This window comes from Pipra filicauda, unplaced genomic scaffold (assembly GCF_003945595.2).
Source record: "Pipra filicauda isolate LSUMZ 115617 unplaced genomic scaffold, ASM394559v2 scaffold245_size1146780_pilon, whole genome shotgun sequence".
NCBI classification, from domain to species: domain Eukaryota; kingdom Metazoa; phylum Chordata; class Aves; order Passeriformes; family Pipridae; genus Pipra; species Pipra filicauda.
Genome location: NW_024104360.1, coordinates 574,108 through 597,427, shown reverse-complemented (window position 1 = coordinate 597,427; position 23,320 = coordinate 574,108). Strand labels below are relative to the sequence as shown.

General features: G+C 40.4%; 1 protein-coding gene across 1 annotated transcript; it reads left to right on the top strand.

Annotated features, from left to right (window-relative positions):
* The first annotated feature begins 2,955 nt into the window (after positions 1-2,955).
* Positions 2,956-22,219, top strand: HHLA1 (HERV-H LTR-associating 1). Its single transcript, XM_039381889.1, has 16 exons — positions 2,956-2,982; positions 7,051-7,159; positions 8,264-8,323; positions 9,403-9,483; positions 9,951-10,034; positions 10,126-10,209; positions 11,638-11,721; positions 12,284-12,340; positions 12,451-12,537; positions 13,338-13,430; positions 14,515-14,712; positions 15,255-15,326; positions 15,561-15,635; positions 20,511-20,667; positions 21,306-21,388; positions 21,612-22,219. The coding sequence occupies exons 1-16, from the start codon at positions 2,977-2,979 to the stop codon at positions 21,653-21,655; spliced, it is 1,374 nt and encodes a 457-aa protein (XP_039237823.1). The 5' UTR covers positions 2,956-2,976; the 3' UTR covers positions 21,656-22,219.
* The last annotated feature ends 1,101 nt before the right edge of the window (positions 22,220-23,320 follow it).

The following is a 23,320-nucleotide window of genomic DNA, read 5'->3' as shown; positions in this document are numbered from 1 at the left end:
AAAAGACTGACAAATAAACATAATTACATTTAGAGAATTATCCTTAATAGAACTTTTGCATAAATAAATGAAATAGAAGAACATTGATAACATGTGAAGTTAAATTCAAATGAAAATAAACTTTATAGCACTAGTGAATTTCTTAATAAAATAAATATCTTGTAAAATTGTAATGGCAGAGGACTAACAGAGAAGTGTTGAACTGCAATCAGGTTTTTTCAGAACAAATGGAATGTACACAACTGCTACTTTTTTAAAGAAAGTTTATTAACCAATTACTCAAATGTGCTTTCATGGAAACATTTGCCACAGTATAAGGAAGTGTAATTGAAAATAAGAATTCAATCCTCTGGAGTAAGCTCGGGTTAGGTTTGCTTCTTTGTTCTTTATTTAAAATCAGCATTTCCTTCTCTATTGTACGTCAGCATCTGGTGAGAGAAGGGCACAGCTGGACATGTGTTTTCCTACTAGGCATATAAAACAGGTTTGCAAGATGCTTTAGGTACTACAATATTCCATGTACCATAGCTCATTTTTAGGGCCCAGATGGTTCATACCTCAGCCAGGGTGGAGGGTGGTGCTACCTGAGGACAGTGGCAGACCAGGACAGAGCAGGTGAGAGGGGATGCTGGCTGGTGATGCCATCACAAGAACGTGTGTCTGGAGCCCTTGCAGTCACTCACACATATCACAATTGCTATGTAGAAATGTGGTGTTTAAAACATGTTTAAAAGACTAAGAAAAAGCCAGAAGGAAGAAATAATGCATTTCTTTCACACTGTGTTCTCAGCCCACAGAGAGATAAAGCACCAACATTCAGATTTCATTTTCTCCCTCCTTACCAGAACACCACACCACACTGTCCTCTCTCTTACAGATAAACCACAGGCATTTCCTTGAATGTGTGTTTATTTGAATTGCATTGCAGGGACTTAACCTGCCTAACCTTCAGCAAATGAATGCATTTACTCAGTATTTTATATGAATTATAACTCTGTTACTAAGAGACGCTAAAAATGTGTTCTTTTCCTGTTCTGGATTTTGGGATGCTAGTTACAGGCACAGTTCTGCCACACAAAGGGATGCTGGAGAAAGAAATCATGTAAAGACTATACTCCTGAGAAAGCTAGTTGCTCAGAGGGATGCTCTGAGTGAGAACACAGCATTGTCCCCAAGAGTCAAAGTTGGGGCTGAACAATAGCCCCCTCCCTGGTCACCTGAGCATTGCTCTGCAGCTGAGGAAAGTTAAAATTACAAAGTCCCAGGGTAAAATGCAGCATGAGGCAAAACCTGCTGAAAGTCTAATTATCCTCACAGCCAAACATCAAACGGCTGGAACTGATCCCAGTGCACACATCTTCCTGGCTATACCTGGTTTTGTCAGCTGTTACAGAGAGGACTTTCATCCCAGCCTTCTTGATGTGATATTGAGCAACTGGTAATTAAGTCAGTAAAAGTAAGTCTTGTCAAAGAAAAGGTATTTCCATATTCCACAAGCTGCAGCATTTAGTTGCGAGTCACAAAATTTTCCTTTTATCACACCAGTAACTTCCATACAGAATTAAATAATTTTAGATGCAGTGACATGCCTGTGCATAATGCTTTTTTGTGAAAGGCAGAGTGAAAGAAAACAAAGGTAAGATTGTGCATGTATGTGCACAGACATACATGCACATTACACATTACATGTGTAAGCATGTAATTTACCAGCTATAGCTCTATTAAATTGGCTGCAGTTGCCTTCCAGCTTATGAAATTCTTGGTGAAGGCAGGGTTTTTGGGCAGACAGAGACACAGCCCAACCACACACATAACCTGATCACTAAAGCACTTTTTATTTCATAAACTGACTCTGAATCCACTTAGCTTTCCTTTTATTAATTGCTACAAGGTTGTGAGTTATTTCACAAACTGGAATGTTTTGTGGCTTCTGATAAAATTACTGAACGGACAACCACTGGCTTTTAACAGTTTGCATCTAAACTCACTGATATCAGAGGAATCACTTGCAGTCCACTAGATTAAATGGGAGCAGAATATTATCCACTGTTTCCAACAGTGATCATCTCTTGGGTACTACTAAACATCACTCAGCATCACTGAAATTGCCCTATGTCATTGTTGTGACCAGATCTCTCTCTCCCTTCCTCAACACTTCACCGTGATGCCAAGCAATTTTCTGTTTTAACTGTCATTTTATTCCTTTCGAGGTTCCACGCTTAAGACACACTTCTGGTTTCATCTCTGTTATCCTTACAATGCCCCTTGTTTGAACTGAAGGATGGCTAAAGCTTTACCAAAGGGGCTTAACCTTGTCTACCTCTCACCATCAAAGGTGGCGTTGGTCTAACTGCAGTAAGATGAGCTGTTCCTTTAAAAGGGAAAAAAAATCCTCCATAATTCAATTCTACTGCCAAAAGGAGCTTCCAATACACACCTGACCTGCCACAGAGCCTTTCCATGCGGGATTCAACAGGCACTTTGTGTGCTTATGATTGTGTTACCTCTAGTTAGTCCTTCAGGGATTAAGATGATAATTTTCACAGGATTTTAAGGAAAGATTGTCTAGCCTGTCTACTCAAAGTTTTTCACAAAGTGTTTATTAAGACCTGGCAATAACCTCCAGTTTTATATAGGCTCTGAAGATTACAATCTTTGTCAAGAGAAGTCAGGTAAGTTGATATTAACTATTCCAGATCTTGGTGTTTTCACATGTATTTGGAAGAAACCATTTCAGCTGTGTTATTAAAGCTCAGTGGAAATGTAGCAAATGAAATGTATTTTTATTAAATGTATATTTATTGCATTTTATTGCATTCTCACACAAATAAACCTAAACTTAAAAAGTAGTTGTAGCAATGTAATGAAGTATGCAGTTGTAACATGGGCATATTTTCACATTAACTTGAAATATTTCTTTAGAGCTCGTGCATGGTCTTCTTAAAATGAGAGATGACCTTTAGATGTTGGAACTGAATGAAGGTAAGGGAATTCTCTTAACTTCTGTTCTGCTCTGTTAAGCGTGAAGACATGAGGGAACTACTTGATATCTCATTGAACTCTGTTTGTACAGGAAAAATGGAAACAATTCAAACTTCATGGTTACCTGCTACATTAAAATGAGTTCTACTGAAGCACAGCTAATAAACACATTGGTTTCAGATTGCTGTTAGCCCAGAGTAACAGAGAGGTATTTAATGAGAGGTATTTAATAAGAGGTCTTCATGAGTGTATAAAGGTAATCAAACTGGATTAAAATCTCCAGTTCAGCAGTTCAAGGAACTCTGGATCAACAGTTCTAAGTAAAATGAATTCTACTAATATCATTCAGCTTAAAATAAACAGAGGAGGATTATCATATCCAGTAGAGGTGAAGGAGAATTTGTAATCAAAGGCTTGACCTTCAGCCTCTATCAGATAAATGTTTGGAAGGAAAATATTCTCTGAGTCAGTTTATGGGATTTCTCTCTGCTCACAGCTGTGTGGCACCTGTGCCTTCAGTGCCTGTGAATCTCAGTATGGTTTGAAATGAAAATTGTGCTTTTGAGCTGGAGGACAATAAGGGTTTCATATTTGCAATCTGGACATGTATTTCAGTCATCACAGTAGTGTCACTTCAAGAGAGATACGGTTACAAAGTAATGAAGACTTGCCCATGATAAATGAAAATTAGATATCAAATAAGCAGAGCAACGCAAATGTGACATGTATCGTAAGAGTTAATATTACTAATATTCACACTGCTGAGAGATAAGGTATTTCAGGCAACAGTTCTAGGAATTTTTGTCACACATGCCTTTGAAATTTAGACAGCATAAATTTCAGATGGTTAATGTTGGCAATAGATTTTGGGAAGCAGCTAAAAGCTAATGCTTCAAAATTAAATCAGCCTCTACCAACTGAGGAGCAAAAGTGGTCCGTAGTGATGTTCCCCAGTATTAGGACTTATCTGCAATTTCTTTTTAAGCATCTTCTACTGGCCAGGGGTAAATCTGGCATTCAGGCAAAACAAACACTCCCATGAATGGAGGATTTTTCATCATTTTATACCAACAATATTCAATATTTGTTTGCTGGAAGTAGAACAAGATTCGTCTTATTACGATCCATCCTTCCAGGTTATAATTGTCTGTTGTCTCAATCCTTAGATGCTTTGCCTGGTTGGGTGTGTAGTGTGTTATGGCCACACTAATGCCTTCTCTGAATTCCTGCTGGAAATCAGCATTGTATGTGGAGAAAATTCTGTTTGTTAGCATGGAGGAAGAGCTCAGCAGGTAGAACAGCAGGGAACTGACAGTTTAGGTGAGCGAGAAAGCATCTCCAAATATGCAAGGGATGCTTGGAAGCATAACTTTGCACCTCACTCTATTTTGTTTGTACTTTTACAGCTGTTTTTCCTCTTTCTCTCTCTCACTCAATGCTTTGTAAGATGGTCCTTTCATGTGTTAATCCTCTTGCCTTTTCTCTGTCTCTTAGGAATGTGCTCTCTCTAGACCCTGCTCTCACCTGCTGATATCAGATTACTTTTCCCTGGCCCACCACCATGAAAAACTCTGAGCCAGTTTAAATAAATCAGTAATAAGTTAGATCTTTGACAGGAAATTCTCTACCATCTACCACTTTACTTACGAACCTTTATAAAACAGCTGCGTTTGCCCATCAGTCTGTGAAATGCTTTTACCAAGGATTTCAGTGTTAGTCAAAGTGTGATTCACTGGTGACTGAGGAGAGCCCATGTTTCTCAAAGAAAGTCCTAGAAATCAAAATTCCTCACTCTGGATGAACACTGGCCTTTGATCTATAGAGGCAGACTGAAAATGGGGCAGGGGATGCCCTCTTCTCCCGCCTCCTGGGTCTATTATTTGCCATGCAGACAAAATCCTTGTGAAGGACAGAGGTGTGGGGTCTTTCAGGGCTGCAGGGACTCTCCAGCCAACCAGCCCCACACCTCAGGGACAGTACAGTGGCAGCAGTTCTGTTGGCCATGTTTCCTGCTGATGTCCCTTGGGTCAGTGAGCACAGAGACAGCAATGGCTTGGTCACACTTGTGTGCAGGGAGCAGGTCACGAGGAATGTGCTCAGAGGGTCTGTGGCCCATAAACACTGAATCATCATCATGAGGCATGACTCATCCTAATGCAAATTTTGCAGAGCCAAGGAGACACTCACCTCTCACAGTACAATCCAAATTCATAATGTTCTGTTCATAAACCAGCACATCAACCCATTTCTGACCTCAAAGACAATAACCAGTAGTTCCCCTTCAACAGGACACTTGACTAACTAGATGCACCAGCCACTCTAGACCCCCTGCTCCAAAACACATGAAGTTACATACCTCCCTTTACATGTTCACCCAACTCCCCATCTCCCAAAGCCTTCCCTCCCCAGCAGCCATGTCCCTGCACCTGTGAAATGTACCAGTTCCTCACACTCAGCTCCACTGAGGCTTATCTCTCACTAACTCCTCTCTACTTCATTCAACCAAACCAAAAAGGACAAAAAATACAAATCTTGAGCAGAATCCAGACGTGGATTAGTTTTATACCTGTCTCCATGCAGACTAAATCACTTCCATCACATCAGGATGTGAATGGGCTTGAGTTACCTCCTAAGTACAGAGTCCACAGATCAATGAAAAAAAGCTGTTACAAGTCCCAGCAAGCTTCATAACATCAGAGAGTGGAAGTGGGGATAGCCTTACCAGGCAGGGTGTCAGGCCCTGTGATTTTCAGGACAGCAATATATTTATGATCTGTAATCTAGTAGTTTGTCAGATCCCAAATATTGCAAGAAGAGTCAAGTTTAGGGTTCTTTGGTACTAGACTGCTCCACAGGACACTGGACTCTGTCCATGCAAAATTCGTCCAGCTCACAGGAAAGATGATGGAGTACAAAGTCTGGGGACTGAGATTTGGCCAACGCTTTCTCTCTGCCTCAGTCCTCTGCTTCTGCACATGCTGTGCAGAAACCATAGATGAGTCCAGGCTTGGGGCTGAGTAAAAAGGATTAGGCAGATGGGCTAAATAGATAGGATGAACTGCCCAAAAGCTTTCAGAGCTTTGCTTGAATTAGCAGAGCCGGCACTTACACACTTTTGACTCATTAGACAAGCAAATACAGACATTTCAAACACACAAATACTTAGTATTGTTTCATCATCCTAAGGAAGAGTCTCTTTAGAGCCACTAAGTACAAATTACCACATTTTCAGAATATGTTCATTCTCTAGTGAGTTCAATATGAGAAATATTTTAAACATGATGATAATAGTTTGCTAATCAAACAGTATTATCTTCAAGATAATGATTTGCTGTGCACTTGCAAGATTAGCTATTTCAAGAGGATATTAAAAATGTGGACTTTTTTTTTGCTAATTTTCATATGGTACCTCATTTTCTGACAATTACAGAGTTATTTGGCATGTTCCAATACCACAAAATGAGGGGAAACATGAAAAGAAACCTTTTTTTTTTCCCCCCTAACCACCTTCAATTACATCATTGAAATCTGGAAAGGAGCTTGTGGTCTGAAAGGCATGAGCTGTTAATCCTTCCTAAGCAGCTAGACAAGGTAGCACAGGATAGAAACCTGGTGACAATAACTACAGAAATACAAGACTAGGGATGACTGGACAAGCAACATTTCTGCACAAAAGAAGCTCGGTTGATATCCGGTCTAAAATTGAACATAAGCAAATTTTATCTTGTTTTAACAGAAAGGATTTAGGCATCTGATGTGTTAGTGTCATTTAGGCACAGGTCATCCTGCTAGAGAAGAGGGTTGTATCACCAACCTTACCAAGTCCCAAAAAAGGCACAGCTATGTAGGACTCAAAAATCAAGAGTTACATGCTAAACTCATGACACCCACACATATATAGAAAATACTGACTGTAGGATTTCTGTTTCTTTGCCATTTCCACCATTAATCTTTCTCTGCATTGCAGAGATCTACTATTTCTCCCATGGTAAAATCATTCTGGGACAAGGGCTGGACAAAATTGCACAACACCACAAATATCACCAAAAGAGCATTTCTCTCTCCTAGACCAGCCAAACCTGCTGGAAGTCAGCATCCATAATGCAGTGGTTCTGCTGGCATGTGGCAGTGAAGATGAGCCTAGGATTTCTGTGTCTTTTTCTGGTTTTCAGCACAGGTAAGGATGATGGTTTGGTGCTCCCCATGGAATAACCCAGGTGTCTCTTTTCCAGTTGCTCCCACAGACCCATTCCCACATCTGTGGCAGGCTTCGTTCTTTCACCCTGTGTAGGCAAGGCTGATGGGTTGGAGCTCCAGGGCTGGTCCCATGCAGCAGGGCAGAACAGATTATGTCTATTCTTGGATCCCATGCCAATAATCTGGAGTCAAAAAGGCTTGTAAGTAAAGGGAGAGAAGGGTTAAAAAAGCTCCTAACACTTAGATTTTCAGTCCAAATTTAGCTCTTACTAAGTGAGAGTTGTTAATACATCTGATTAATACTGAGGAGTCACAGTTTACAAGCCCTGGACCGTAGATTTCTCCTTTACACAAACATGTGTGTGTGTGTGTGTGTGTGTGTGTGTGTATAAAGGGGAACCTGGGTGGATTGAGAAGCTGAAGCTTCAGAGGGACATGGAAGTTTGGCATTTGCTAGCTATTATTTGAAGATCCTTCTACATTACTCTTTGGCGGCATTCATCTCTCCACTGGTGGGACAGGGAACCTAAACCCCAAACACCTGTTTTCAACCTGTTCTGTGATGTCTAAATCACTGCTCTGCACCTCGGTTGGTTACTGAGCGAATTCAAGAAAGCCAGTCCAATCTCCTGAGCCCAGCTCCAGCTCGTTCCTCTTGCAACACAGCTCTTGAGAACAGTTCTCAATTTCATGACAGCTTCGAATAACAGACATGCACACAGGCTGGGAATATTGGTTTAGATATGGCCTTATTTTACTGTGTACCTTACAGCAAATGTTGTGTGCAAGCCTAGTGAAGATCTCTACAAAAGTTTACTACTATATTTTTCTTTTGATTCTTGAGGGTCAAGCTCAGACACTAAATCTGTTTTCTTTCCTTAGCTGGCAGCTGAAGGACCTGGCAAGTCCTTTAGTACATCCTTATTCTCAGGCACTTAATGAATGGATGCTTGCTGGCCTGCTCTGCAGTGCTGATGTCCATCAGCTTCTGAGCTCTAATAAGCAAGAGCAGAGAGCTCAACAGAGAGTTGTGTGATGTCTCAACAGGGAAAACTGTTCCTCAGTCTCTTTCTTCACTTTTCAGCTTCGTGCATAAGAAGAGAAAATAAGAAAGAGAAGCAAGTGGCAGTGCTGGCTACTGCAGGTAACAAGTAGCACGTCAGGAGACGCAGTGTTGGGGTGTTAATGGGAGTGCTGGGCATGAAGGTGGCAGCAGATGGGCTCTTCTCCTTCAGAGTCTGTGAGCCCAAACCCACCCCTGCTGTAAGGGCACCTCACCCAATCCAGGCCTTACCCGAGTCCTGGGCTAGGTTAACCACTATCCTTCCAAAATCTAATCTGCTTTCTCTTTTTCCTTTCTCTCCTTCCCCGCTCTTCATTCACTTTTGTTTTTCCTTTCCTCTCTTCAGTGCTGTGGACAACCACTGATTTTAACTCTAGGGTGCAGCTTGGCTTCAAATTGGTTATAAACAACAGTGATGTCATTGGAAAATTGTATTTCTCCACAAATTTGATTTTGTTCTCATCTCAGCTTTCTGTGCTTCATTTTCCACCCTGTTCTGCTTTTCCTCTCTCTGTCATGCACACACAGACCTTCCTCCTCTCACACAGACGCCGACCTGCTCTGCTTTGGTGTGACTTTGTGTGAGGGGAGCAAGAGAACATCTTCAGAAATTTTGACTTGGGAAAAACAAATAAGTGACATGGACAGAAAAAAAAGCATGATAAAACAAAAAGTGTGATTTGGCTGCGGTAAAATTATTCTGTTGTAGCAGTAGAGCCATTGAGGCAGCTGAAAAAAAAAAAAAATCTGTATTTTTATGTAGGGTTGGGGCAGGGGGAATATTTCCTGGGCAGTTGCTCTGCTGTTTCTTACCTGCAAAAGGAGATCTACTGCTCTGTTGGCAGCAAACACCCATTGCCCAGCAGGAGGGGGCACCAGCACGCCAGGGCTGGCTGGGTCCTGCAGCTGCTCAAGGGCTTGCTCAAGGGCAGAGCTGACAGACCTGAATTTTGGCCCACCATGCACTGCTGCTATATCTTGCTATTTTCCAGACTCCTCTCTGCACTCCTGGAACTTTATTTTTTCATCAGTGTTTTTTTGGTGTGCTCTGGTACATAATCTGCTCATTTTGGTTCTCCCATTCCTGAAGATTTCCACTGTAGATAAGCAGGAGATGAGCAGCCGTTTCCTCGCACCTTTATGCACCCCTTTTTTTTCAGAGCTGCCGGCAAAGACCCTGGACCTGGCTGCTATTAACCTGACAGAGTTGGTGAATGGGATGCTGAGCTCTGCACTCAGAGGTAACGGGACACAGCTGGGGAGGTCACAGCCTGTCAGCCCAGCAGTGCAGGAGATAAAGCACTAACAGCATTAGCAGGAGAAGCTGTAAACATGTGCTGTCTGCCTCCAAAATTGCTTCTAGGAGCACATCAGCCTCACACACTTATAATGCAGGTGGCTGTCTGACCCAAAGAACTAAGAAATTAGCGTGGGTTTATATACAGATACAACATAATTACTTATGGGATGCCTTTAGAAAGTGCTTTATAATCCAGTGTAGGTTTCAACTAAAAAAAAAAAAGAAAAAAAAAGAAAGAAGTAATACAACTGATCCTTTTCTCAGTGGAAATGAGAAGGAACTGAGTATCAGGCAGCTGTATCATATCAGCACCTCAGGAATCCTTTAGACATTAAATTAGCAGAGTCAAAACATGCTGTTCTCACAATTTGTTCCAACTGCTAATGGCATGGGCATGTGTTTCTGCAGGTACCAAAAAACTGTTCTCTTTGTTGAGTGTCACGTCTTACAGCTCATTCGCCTTCCACAAAGTGTCAGTCACCATTTATAACAGTGAGTGTCTGGTGCTTTGCTCTGCTCAAGGGTGGTTTCTCTCTCATAGCCTGTGCAACAAGATACTCATTTTTTCTCTCTCTCCCTACAGTCTCTAATGCAAAAAATGTTGACCCTGGCAAGTTCCCTATGCACTACTGCTACTGTTTGAACAATGTGACAAATGACTTGACAGGTGGGCACACAAGAGAGGTTGGCAATTGCATGTGTTTAAGCTGAATTATTTCCTTTGGAGCTGAAGGCTGTAGCCTGAATTGTGCAGACTGCATCCTTATGAGTAGCATCACCATACTGAGATCAACAGCCATAACTCATGATGAATGGCTGCTCTGACTCAGTGAGCCAGGTCTCAGGTGGCTGCATCCAGCCAGCCAGTCTGGGATGGGGCCATCAGTCAAGTGGCTGGAGTGGTTTGCCTGGTGAAAAGACCTCCCTTTCCTCCTCGGAATACAAATTGCAGCACAGGAGAGACAACCACCAATGTATGATACATCACCTTGGCCACTTTTGTTCTCCTGAGATAACCCACAGGAGATAAACAAGGGCTTCTCTGTGCCAGTGGACTCCAGCAACTTCAAAGAGCCCAAGAGAAGTGAAAAGCAAGGACCAATTTTATACAGCAGTTTGATTCAGTGTGAAATGCTGTTGGGCAAACCCTTCACCTCTAATCCTCATTCACACCCCTGATCTCACAGTATTTAACATTTCAGGATGCATCTGAGCATTTGGATTCTATGACTGGTTAATGTAAGGTATCAAGAGTATGACTGGTTAATGTAAGGTATCACAGTATTTAACATTTCAGGATGCATCTGAGCATTTGGATTCTATGACTGGTTAATGTAAGGTATCAAGAGTAGCTCAGTAGCTTGGGACCAGAACCCAAACCCTCTATGCTGCATGTGGTGACCCCATCTATGAGCCACAGTAGCTTTCATGGCTTTTTCTGGACCCACACATCTCACGAGCCTTACTGCATAATGACCCACTCTGCCTTGGACAAAAACAGAGAAACTTCAATCTTTCTGCCTCAAATCTAGAATATTTTGGTGATTAGAGCATTCTCCAAAGTAGTAAAAATTAAGGGCTCAACACAAGGCTCATGTCCATCACTCCCTAAGTGAGAACACTGACCTGTTACTGCTAAAAGGTACCACCACAGCACCAGCAGCCATTTTTCAGGCTGACAACTTCATCTGTATGTCTGAGGAGACAGCCTGATGCCTCTTGGGAGATCCTACACGGCAGATAGTTAGAGCAAGCAAAGCCTGCAGGCTCTAGATCTCCTTCTACATTTAAGCAAACCACATCGAGTATTACTTTAAAATGTTCTCTTGAACAGATAAATTCCATTCAAGTTTACTTTTAAGCACATTGTTGTTAATTTGGATATCACCTTTGAAATATATTTCTGCAGAATATTCTCATGGCTTCTTGAGTCCAGTCCCATCCAGGAAAAACACTGGGAACTTTAAAACATTTTAAACTTTGTCATATATGAGCATATATCCAAAATATCATCATGTGTAAAAGTGAATTTTTGACTTGGCATAGATGATGGACTATGTGCTTCAACAGTAAATTTTCTATATTTGTTTTCTAGATTTTACAGCTTTACTTGTTGACATCACTGGAAACTCCACCAGTTATCTCACAGAAATTTTTAAATCCACTTCTATTCTCTCAGGTTTGAATTTCTTTTTAACATTATCATTATCTTATTTGTCTCATTTACTTCTGGCATGGAAACAAGCATAGAAATGCAGATAAAAGCCTACTGCTCTTACTCAGCAGCAATTGCTTTGCAAAGCATGGAACAAGTATGTATATAATGTGTGTGCATGTAATACAGAGACACATGTTTCTATGAGCAGCTATGTTTTCTTTGAATGTTTGGTTAATAATTACTAAAACCTGGTACTTTTGAGAATCTTTATTAAATACTCATATTTGGGGAAATTATGATTCCCAAGAATAATTATGAGCTATATTATCTGAATAGTTTTTTTCCATATAAAAATACTTGTAATTTAGAATTTTTATTAGATAGAAATGTTTTCCCTGAAAATCTTGAACATGTGGATTTGATGCTGGTTTGAGGTTTTGTCAAAAATCAGATGAGAAGGAAAATATTTGACCAGCTGCCATAACCACATACCATATTTTGTTTGTTTTCTCAACTGTTTAAGATAATGTCATATAATGAAAAGTGGTAACAATGATCTCTTTTACACTTTTTTGCCTTTCAGTACATCAGAGCAATGACTCAGATTGTATCTATATCTGTGTGATGACAGGGCAGACAGGTAAAAGTTAAAACCATTCCACCCAAAAATATTGCCCTGTTTATTGTCAGTGATGACATACTAGAAAAAAAAGTGCCTTTCTTGATATTTGTAAGCATTTCTATTTGCAGGGAAAAATCTCTCTGACTTTTGGGAAATATTAGAGAAGTCTCCTGTTATTAATTACACATTTTCCAGTAACACATCATCTGACCTGGGTAAGTACATCCTTGGGGGATAAAAGGAAACAGCAACAACAGTGAAAACCACATCCATGTAGCACTTGCAATGAGTACTCCATCTTCATAGTGTAAAAATACTTTAAACATTATTTTATATTTTTATTATTGCTATATAAGCAATAATATATTTACACATTATTATGTATTTTACTATAATTAAAATAAAATTATATTTTATATTATTGTATGTTTAATATAATAATCATATCATAAATATAAGTAAATTTTACAAACTTTTAAATTATTTGTTACAAGGTCTTCTAGTGGAGGAATAAACGAAGAGTGCTGGGACGAGAGCTTTTACAGAATTCAGCACTGGGCTGAGGAGGGTCCCTAGCACTCTAATCTTCCTTAGCTCTCAGAACAAATGACCTCCCATGTGAGTTAGTTACCTTCAGAAAGGAGTGGAATATGGTCAGTGTGCTGCATGGTTCCTCCACCCAAAGATGCTTTGCCAGGTTGAGCTGCACTTCAGATGCTCACCTCTCACTGCTGCCCATGACTCTCATTTTCAAGGCTAGATTAAAGTGGGCAGATAGACAGTGAAATCAGTGGCAAGTTACATGTGCTGAAAGCTGTAGGACCCTTCTCTCCTGTTAAAAATAAAAAAATCAGGTACTTTGGAAAAAAATACAAAAAAAGAAAAAACAAACAAACCTTTAATTAAAAAAGACAACAGCTGTTTCCATGATACCAGAACCTGATTTCTTTCTTTTTTATCACAAAATACGTGATGGATGGTGAGTGCTCTAACCCTGGCTTCTCATACCTCAAAGACCTAGAATCGATTTTCTCAAGTTTCGTGAAATTACAGGAAGAGCCAAACAAGACCCTGGACCCATCAGCAGAACATGTGTGGACATTTAAAAGTGAGCACATATTGTCAGAACTAAATTTGTGCCATCCTTGACTAATGTCTTGACAAGTGATCATGTATGTTTGCTGCACAGCAAACATGATGTTACCTACAATTGCAAAGTAACATAGAAATTTGTTGGAAATAATAGGAGGTGAGGTCAGTAATGCATTGACTAGCTGGAGGATAGAAAAACTATTGTAAAAAGTAATTTTATTAGAAAAATATGTCTTATAAAGGGACAGAGAAGTAAAAAAAAAGCGGTTGTTGGCTTCAAACCAAAAACCAAGACTGTTTAAACTGTTTCCTCTTCTTTTTTATTGCAATTTTTCTTTGTATTCATCTCTATCTTCCTCTTTATATGACAGTCAGTTGTTTTTACGTGAGTATTGCATAACTTCAGTAGATTTAAGTTTGCCACAGGGCTTCAAGATAGCAAAGTGCTGGTGTGCCACATTTTGGAAGCCAAAAGCAAGGCTTTGCACTTGCTCGCACATAGTAGAAATCAATAGAAATTCAGACCTTGACTTCATACATCCTTGTCACTGCAGCTGCATCTCTCTGCTACAAAATTCCCACACTTCCCATAGTCAGTCTGATGTCTTTTTATAAACTTTTTTAATTTCCTTAACCACATGCCAACCTTTATCATCTCTTCTAGCCATGAGTGTCATTTCAGTTCTCAAACGGCAATATTTGCCCTCAGTACCTGCCTGCTCACCTTCACACAGAGATCTTTTATCTCTTTCCTCTGCAGTGAAGCAGCTTAGGAAATAAAAAAAATAAATTATGTGAAGAAAAGAAACACAACACTTCGCAGTAGTATTTTGGTTTCTTTTTTTGTTTATGAAAATTTGCACATTAAAATGTTCTCAGTTAAAATTTCAAACATTATTGGCACTCCCTGTGTTTTCATACTTAAAATAAAATGGAAACATGGTCACTCACCTGGCAGAGAAACACTCAAGGAGTAGATGGGATTTTCTGGTTGTATTTTAGATATTTTTGTTCCTTAGTGTGTTGCACTCTCTGCTGCCTTGGGGCACCAGTGTCCCTAGTGTGCTGGTGCCCTCCCTCTGTCTCTCTTGCTTCTCCAGCCACCAGGATCCCTCTTGCCCAGAAAGGGGAGGAAATCCCCACCACAAGGTTCTCACCGTGGCCAAAGACAGCTGGAGCAAAAGGACCCTGGTTTCCATCACCCCATGTGGAAGCTTCCAGATCACAAGGCACAGCTGGATCCCCTCCTACTCCTGGGAGGAGCTCGGTCCCCTCCCCAGCCCCACAGCCCAGCCCCAGTGAGTACAGGGAGGAGGACTGGAAGCTGCTTCACCCCACTGGTTGTGGGGTTTGGCCAAATGTCTCTGGGGTGGAGGTTGGGAGGCCCTTCAGGGAGACCCACTCTGGGTCACTAGTGAGTTGATTACTTTATTGCAGAAGTGCTAAAATCAGCTATAGGCAACCAACGTGTAGTTTCTTATCCTTTAGGAAAAAACTCAGTCTTGCTCCTCATAGATGTTTCTGCCGCTTGGGTCTTCCCTCACATTTTGCTCCAAATTTGGTGAGCAAACCTGTGGAAAAGCAATATAGAGCTGCTTCTTTTGGTCTCCTCTAAACACACCTTCTTTAAATCCTGCCCTTCCGTAGCCCATAGGCTTTTCAAACTCTGGTCAACTACAGCTTTTGTCCTTCCTATTTCATCTTGACATTTTTATATGCCACTGGCAGTACTGGGTGAGGGACTCTGGCTGTTGAGCTGTCTCATACACAGCAATTCTTCTCAGTAGACAGATAAATAACAAATATGAATGACAGGCAGCGTGTCTCTCTGTTCCCATAGCTGGCATGCCCATGTTTTGGATGCAGACAGTGTCTCCACAAGAAACCAGCAACCAGATGCAAACAGAGCCAGGTAAGACTGGTCTGGGATAGCAACAGAGTGTGTCAGTTGGCACATTTATTAAATAGAAAGTAATATATAGGAATAAGTGACTGATAATGTATTTATACATCAATGTCTATGTAAGTGTTTATTAGTGAACTATGACTTCAGTGTTTGTTTTTTTTCTTTTCTGTTACTACTTCAGTCAACCTTCCTTTTTGTTTTAAGGCGTCAAAGCAAGTTATATTTGTTTCCTTCCCTCAGATTTGCCTTCCTCAGTGCTGTCTGTGCCACCCTCCTACAGACCTGGTGTGACACTGAAACTTTACTCAGCAACCAGTAAGTAGATGCACCTCATGCAGCAAAAATAGTAGTATGTTTGAAAGTAATGCGAGATGCAAATTTTCCCATACAGACACAACATACATGTTTAATTTGCTTATGATAGTTTATGTATATAAACCACCCAAGATGTCCAAGGAACTGCTTCCATAATTGTTTCATACACAATTGCATATTCAAAACATAGATTATACTGTGCTGATAGATATAACATAGGTACTCTGTGTGCCAATTTTAGCATCGATTAGTTATTGGAGAATCTTAAAATTCATTCTGAAAGAAAATGTCATGCTTTAAATCTCCTTATTGATACAAGTAAAAAGATGAAGCCAACTCATGCCACATGAAATCTCCAGAGCTGTTCTGAATTTCCAATACTGCAAACTGCTTCCTCAGATAAAGAAAGATCATCAACTAGATTTTCATGAAAGCTCATTCTTTTTAAGCACCTAAACAAAAGGTTAGAAATTAAAAGCTAGAGTAATAGTGTCTCTCTATTTATGTCTTATATATATATTGACAATAAAACTATATTTACAGAGAAGTATTTTGTAAGAAACTACATACTTTGAAAAACTGGACCTGATTCAATGCCAGGAGGACAGTCTGAACTCTGGGAGAGACCAGCAGCTACTTTTGATGCTGAGCATGTGTGTGCGTCTGGCTGGTGTGAAAGCTCCTATAGTACAAGATGCTGGGGCAGTGCCTGTGCTCAGCTTGAGACTAGAAAAGAAATAATGGTCCTCACTTTTCCAAAAAAAAAAGCAGGTGGCTCAGTTCCAAATTTCCCCTTCATCAGGACTATGTCCTTCCAGTTTGGCTGCTTAGAGTTGTGATGCAGCTCTGAGCCCATGGGATGCTCAGGGAAGAGGAAGAGGCCATTCTTCGTCCCTCCCCATTGAAGTTGACTCTCCTACTACCTCAAATAAGTGAGAATGTGAGCCTGGCTGAGTGGTGAGGACTGATGGAGGCAATTTTGGAAGTCTGTCTCTCACTTGCTTGTGTTTCTGTGTGGTGACTGTCTCAGAAAAGCATAGATGCTGTGTAGAGCAAAGAATATATTGGACTAAATTGCAGGGGTCTTCAATATCCTTTGGATCTGCTATTACAGATAAAACCAGAGGAGTCTAAAGAACTAAAATACCAGGCAAAACATATTTTTCAAAGGTCTACTTAAATATCCAGGAAATAAAACCAAGAAAAATTGGAAATACGAATGAGCAAAAAAAGACTTGCATAAAGACTCCGAAGGATGGTAGGTGAGAAGAGCAGAAAGAAATGCTGATTATATGGTTTGGGATGGATTAACAGGAAATGTGGAAAAAGTAAACTGCACTATCCTTATATTGTCAAACGAAATTGTGGGTCTTTGATATGGTTTCCTAATAAATCTGAATAAGAGAAGATTGCTGCCTGTCAAAACAGAAGAGGTGAGGTGAAAACTGAGCATCACCAGGCAGGTTTGTGCATGAAGGGAAACTGCAGCCTTGTGGTCCTTCTCTGCTAGTGGAGCTGACCCTGAGCACCAGGGGTGCCACCAGTTCCCTGGCTCCATATAGGCAACCTTTGGATCTTCATTTTGGGATTATTTGAAGGCTCGAAATGCAAGCTCTGATCTGGATTCCCTGCTAATCTCACAATTTTTAGTCATATTTGGATTATTGACTTCTCCTGGCTCATTGATGAATTCCAACGCAGCTTTACTTATCTGTAAAGGTGTTTTTTTGGGGGGTAAACATGTGTGACTCAGAGAGAAAGGTTCTTTCACAAATCTTCAGTTTTTCTGTCACTGGGAATAATTGCACAGTGAGCAATAGTATCTTACAATTTTGGTGTCATTTGCTTCTTCCGTTGGTTTTGCTGGTTTTGCCTATTGCAGCAACCCAAGACCAGGATCCTGTGCTGTTACTTGTTTTAGCTTTTGTTGATATAGATCAAGTTTTTCATAGTCCCATTCTGGTTGTCTGAACTATCAACATATGTTGGGTTGCTTGCCTTCCTTTTTTTTTTCCTCCTCCCATACTATTAGAAAAGAAAGTATTTAAGGGCATATTGCTCAGTGGGTCATCTGTTTTCAGAATAAAGTAGCATTTTCAAATCAAGAAGATGATGATAAACCCCAAAGTTTGACAACATCCTCTAGTGATCATACAAATACAACTGCTGCAGACAGGAACTGTCAGAGGGGGAGGAAACTATTGCCCAGGAGGCCTGAGAACACTGCAGTAAAAAAACTATAAACTTAGACTCATTTCCAAGGAAAACACTCATTGGTGCTGAGGCAAGGAACAGTTCTTAATGTAAAAGACCCTTCAAATCATGGAGATAGGAAGCCAAATAACTTCAGATTTCATGGTCACCTTTTTAACTCTGATAATGCTTCTGAATTCTGAAAACTGATGATCTTTCTCTCATTTAAAGACCTCCGAATACCAGAGTATCCTCTTACCCCACATGACTGACATACACTGAAGGAAATGAGTCAATGCCATAACATGTGAATATAGTTTGACTTCTTGACACTCTTGATGGTGTGAAGAGAAGAATTTAGGATAAACTAGGTCTTCTTAAACTTACTGGGAGCAGAAGAATATGTTACAACAATTTTCATCCATCAAAGATTCTGCAAAAGACCAAAGTTGTCTGTGTGTCTTGTTTGCTTTGGGTGAATTTGAGTTGAGGATTACCCAGCAGTCAGCCAGTTGGAAGTTGCTGGAGTGTGTGACTGGACTTGTGGTGTGCACAGTCCGGAGTTTGTTCATGTGCCCCTGCTCTCAGGTGGGCAACTCTACAGACCCTGGAGAACCTAGGACTGTCAACAGCCCATTTTGAAAAGGTTGGGAAACATGGATTTCAGTGAGATCAGTGCACGGCAAGTCACCAGTTGCCTCTCTATCAGAACCATGATGGCAGAGGCTGTCTGCCTGCATCTAGCAGTCATGAATTTGGGGAAATAAATCGAACGGTGGGATCACAAAGCAAGGAAGGACATCAACATTGTTCTGGGCGCTGAGACATTATTCTAGTAATTAATTTCTTGAATCACGAAAGTTGGTGCCAACTTGTAAAATATGCAAATGTGCATATTAGAGCTGCAGGGAGGGATATTTTAAGTCTGAATCATTTGCAGTAACCATAACGTTGCTTTTCACTGGCAGCAAAATTTAATCTCAGTGTCAGAGGGATGTGATATTGAGTTAATAAAGGAACTGTCTGTTTACTTCAAGAGTTGGTCACTTCTCTGCCTGTGACAGTAATGTGGCAATTTCAAATATGCAGAGCAAAGCTCTGCACAGCGAGCTCTCGTCCCTGCCTTTTCTGGTCTCTTTTGACTGAATCAATTTCTTAGGAAAGAGTATTCTTAGAAAAGAAAGTTCTGAAATAATTCCTACTATTAATTATTTTTTTTTATTTCAATCCAAATCTATATGAGCTTATGAATGGAATGCAAAAAATACATTTCACAGTAGATATGTATTACAGAAGAAATATAAAACATGACTATGGATCACCGAAAATTTTAATTTCAATTATATGATGTGAGTATACTATGCATTCCAAAAGAAATTAAATACTACATGAATTGAAAAAGAATTTCAGCATTAAATAAATAGAGTATTATTCAAATGCATTGTTAATTTAAAATTAAGATGTTGTCAAAAATGAAAACTAGAGCAATTTCCTTAGCTTTTAGCTTTTTTATTTGACTTCTCTTTTCCACACAGATTCCACTCCAAATTGAAATTGCCATTGTTCAATGTACAGTTAGACAAAGCTGAATTTCTGCTGAAAAAAAAAATAGTTTGAGTAAAGCATTGAATACCCGTTTGGCAGGATAGGAGTCCCCACGTTGGCAGAGGCTGAGATTCGCAGGACAATAGCCCTTAGGAAGTTTGGATCATTCACATCAACTGTAACATTACTTTTCAGGGGCAACTTGCATTGAAACCTCATTGCCTCATGCTTTGATATTTGGTTATTAACATGAAGTATATTTACTGTAGCAAGAAATCATTAATTTTTTATTGATATTGAGTGAAAAAATGTCAAAGTGTGTCAAATACTATTAAGTGGACAAAGCCTAATTGCATTTATACAAAGTAGCTGAGGTTAAGAGAAATGGGGCTCCCTGACTAATTACACCTGATATTTGTGTAGTGCCTTTGACACACAACTGGTTTTCAGATGGGCCTGTGAGTTTGGGAGCTGTCAGTGTCTGCCCCTTACTCCTCCATGACTCCTCCTACCTTGAGCAAGCGCTGCCAGAAGAGAAATAGTTTAGTAGCAATCTCTTTCAGGTTGGCAGAGCCTTTATTTTCCTCCTGCCCAAGAATGCCATTTTATATTAAACTTCTTGTCAGCACTAGATGACTCAAGCTTATTTCAACAGAACTTCATTAGTCCAAATTTAACCCCCATGACCTGTGCTATCACATAACATAAGATGGCCCAAAGCTATAAAGTGTGGGAGACATGTGAACCTGGAAATGCAATTACACTGTCTAAGGGGATTATACTCAGCAGGTAAGTCAGTTTATCCACACATGGCCAAAGCCTGCTGCTAGTTACACAAATGGAAGAAATAGCTGACAATCACACAGCGGCCACTTCTGCACTGCTTGTTCAGCTCTTCCACCCCAATGGGTGCATGTGAAGGGGACACCCATATCATGCAAAATGTGCCTTCTCACAGCCTGTGCCCTGATTATCTTTTCAGAGCCCCAGGGTGGTGTTTTCAGGGGTGTCCCTTACTTTTCAGAGTGCTGGAGTAGGGAAGACATTGTTCTGGAGCTCATAGCCCATATAAAGTGTTGCAAGAAGTTTAATGTGACGAGTATTTGGACTAGTTCAGAGCTGTGTTTTTTCCCCCAGGGTGCCCACAGGCAATTCTCAGAGAACCTCGTGTGACCTCCCCTCCTGTCACTCTTATAGTGCAGAAGATCAACCCCTGTGTGATGGAGCTCTGTAGGTTCTTTCAGCTGTGCCTCTGTGTTGGTCAGAGAAGATATTCCAGAAAGGAAGCCATGAGGTAAAACCTGGCACTAGTTTCTCTTTCCTTCTCTGCTTTAAATACTCCATCAGGTTTTTTTTCCAAATGACAATTTTCAATCACTAATGCTTATTTTTGAGAGTCTGTGGCTACTGGCTGAGACCCAAATGGGTCCCAGGGCAATGATCAGTACCTGATCTGGCTTACTGTATTCAGACTAAGTGAATGAAGCCCAGCTTCATTTTTCCAGATATCTAATGACATCATTGTAGTTGGACTCTAGCTTTTTATTTCCATATTCAATAGTACCAGCATGGTATACTGTGCTTATAGAATCATATAATGGTTTGGGTTGGAAAGGACCTCAAAGATCATCCAGTTTCAATCCCCCTGACATGGACAGAGAACATGTTCCAATAGACCAGGTTGCTCAAAGCCTCATCTAGCCTGGCCTTGAACACTTACGGGGATGGGGCATCCACAACTTCTTTGGAAAACCTGTGCCAGTGCCTCACCACCCTTCTAGTAAAGAATTTCTTCCCAATGTCTAATCTAAACTTGCTCTCATTCAGTTTAGGGTCATTCTCTCTTGTCCTGTCACTACATGACCTTGTGAAAAGTCCCTCTCCTTAATGAAAGATAAGCTGCTACTCTCCTAACTTTAACTACATCTTCAGGTACTGTGTTGAATACTATTCCTGGTTTGTGAAAAATGCAAGTTATGTCTGTGAAAGAGTCAAAAGAGTTACTTACTCCCACAGTAAGTACGTTTTCTCTTTGTATCTCTTTATCTCTACATACCTTATTGTGTAAATATAACAAAAAAATTTTACATATCCAAAGACTATTTACTGTCTTTCATCAGATAGCTATTTTATCTGATAATGATCTTTAAGGGATTAAAAAAAGGATTATTTGACCTTCATGTATGTTTTTAGTATTTCCTCATAAACCCTAATGAACATTTTCTTGTGTTCTTCCAGCCTTAAAACAAAAATGCCTCAAAAACATCTGTGCGTCAGTTTAGAGCATTGAGAAATGATACTGCAAGTTGGAAGACTGTGGCAGTTTTAGTTGTCTTTTTTGATTTCTCGGTGTAAACACCAGAATGCAACATGTTTTTTGCAAATATTTGTAATAAGAAAAGCTATTAACCAGATGTTAAACCTAGAAACCTCTCTTCCTCCAAGGCATTGTAAAAATAATGTGTACAAACAGATATATTTTATACAAGTGATGTAACTACAATAAAAGAATTGAAAGGCTTTTAAAAATCTTATTTTATAAAGGATATTTATATGGTTGGCCAGTAAAGGAAAATAGTTTATACTAGTTTTGTTTACAATTAAGACATAGTAATCAACATGAACAAATACAAAATAATTTAAAAACAACCTGAATTACTGAAGACAAGGAGGACTTTCCCTAGTGTTAAACACCGGCAGATTATCTTCTAAATCAAGTTTCCCAGTATTCAGCAACACATGGATTGCAGAGGTCAACCCAGGAAGTGTTCAGGCCTCTTGTACTTTCACTCTGGGACATATTTGTGTGAGGTCACCAGGATTCATAGAAACAGGGAATCATAGAATTGTTTGGGTTCGAAGAAACCTTAAAAATCATTTACTTTCAATCCCCCTTCCATGGGGATGTCACCCATGAGATCAGGTTGCTCAGGGCCCCATCCAACCTGGTCTTGAGCACTTCATGTCCTTCTTTATATGCAAATCTGGTGAACTAAAAGCCAGTTCTAAAAAATGAAACAATTACCAAATCAATTGCATGAGCCCATAGTTTGCTACCCTGCAGCAATATCTTTCTACTATCTCCCCAAAGTGTATCATCAAGCCATTAATATTCTTTTAAATAAGAAGTTTGTTTGCACCATATCTCGTGCACATTGATGTTTCACTGAAGAAATATGTATTCAAAGTAAGATAAAGCTGAGGAGAAAGGTGGCACCACAAGGAATGCTGACCCCAGGGAGAGATGGGATGGCAGCAGCCCTCTTTCCAAATACATTTCACTGTTGTGCCCATGACAGAAGCACTTCTGTCATGTCAAAGAGCAGGATAGATTGGAGTAGTACCAATTACAGTTCATATTGAAAGTTAGGCTAATGGAATAAGTAGGAATGTCGATACATTGGGAATGTTAGCATGGCTGTGGTACTGTGATGAGATTTCGCTCTGCAGCAGCTCTCTCAGTGTGTGCCCACTGCCTCTTGTCATGGGGGGCTCTTATCAGAGACTGGCTCTGTCCTCTTTGCACCCTCCCCTCGGGTGTTCATGGGCATTGATGAGGTCCCACTGCGACTTCTCTAATGAAGAGTCCCAGCTCTCTTGTCCCCTCCACATGAGAGATGTTCTAGTCCATCACCTTTGTGGCCCTTCTTTGAACTGTCTCAGGTTTGTCCGTGTCTGTCTTACACTGAGGAGCCCAGAACTGGACAGAGTGCTCCAGATGTGGCCTCACCAGTGCTGAGTAGAGGGGACCCACTCCTTCGATCTGTGGGCAGTACTTTTCCAAATGCAGCCGAGGACATCCTCAGCCTTCTCTGCTGCAAGGGCATGCTGCTTGCTCAAGTTCAACCTAGTGTCCAGCAGGACCCCAAGTCCTTTTCTACCAAACTGCTTTACATCTGAGTGGCCCCCAGCATATATTTGTGTATGAGGCTGTACCTCCCCAGGTG

Excerpts from the sequence above, each read along its gene's own strand:
- HHLA1 (XM_039381889.1), top strand. Across the intron at positions 8,324-9,402 it reads GGCAGTGCTGGCTACTGCAG|AGCTGCCGGCAAAGACCCTG; the intron begins GTAACAAGTAGC and ends CTTTTTTTTCAG. Across the intron at positions 15,636-20,510 it reads GAAACTTTACTCAGCAACCA|GGTGCCCACAGGCAATTCTC; the intron begins GTAAGTAGATGC and ends TTTTTCCCCCAG.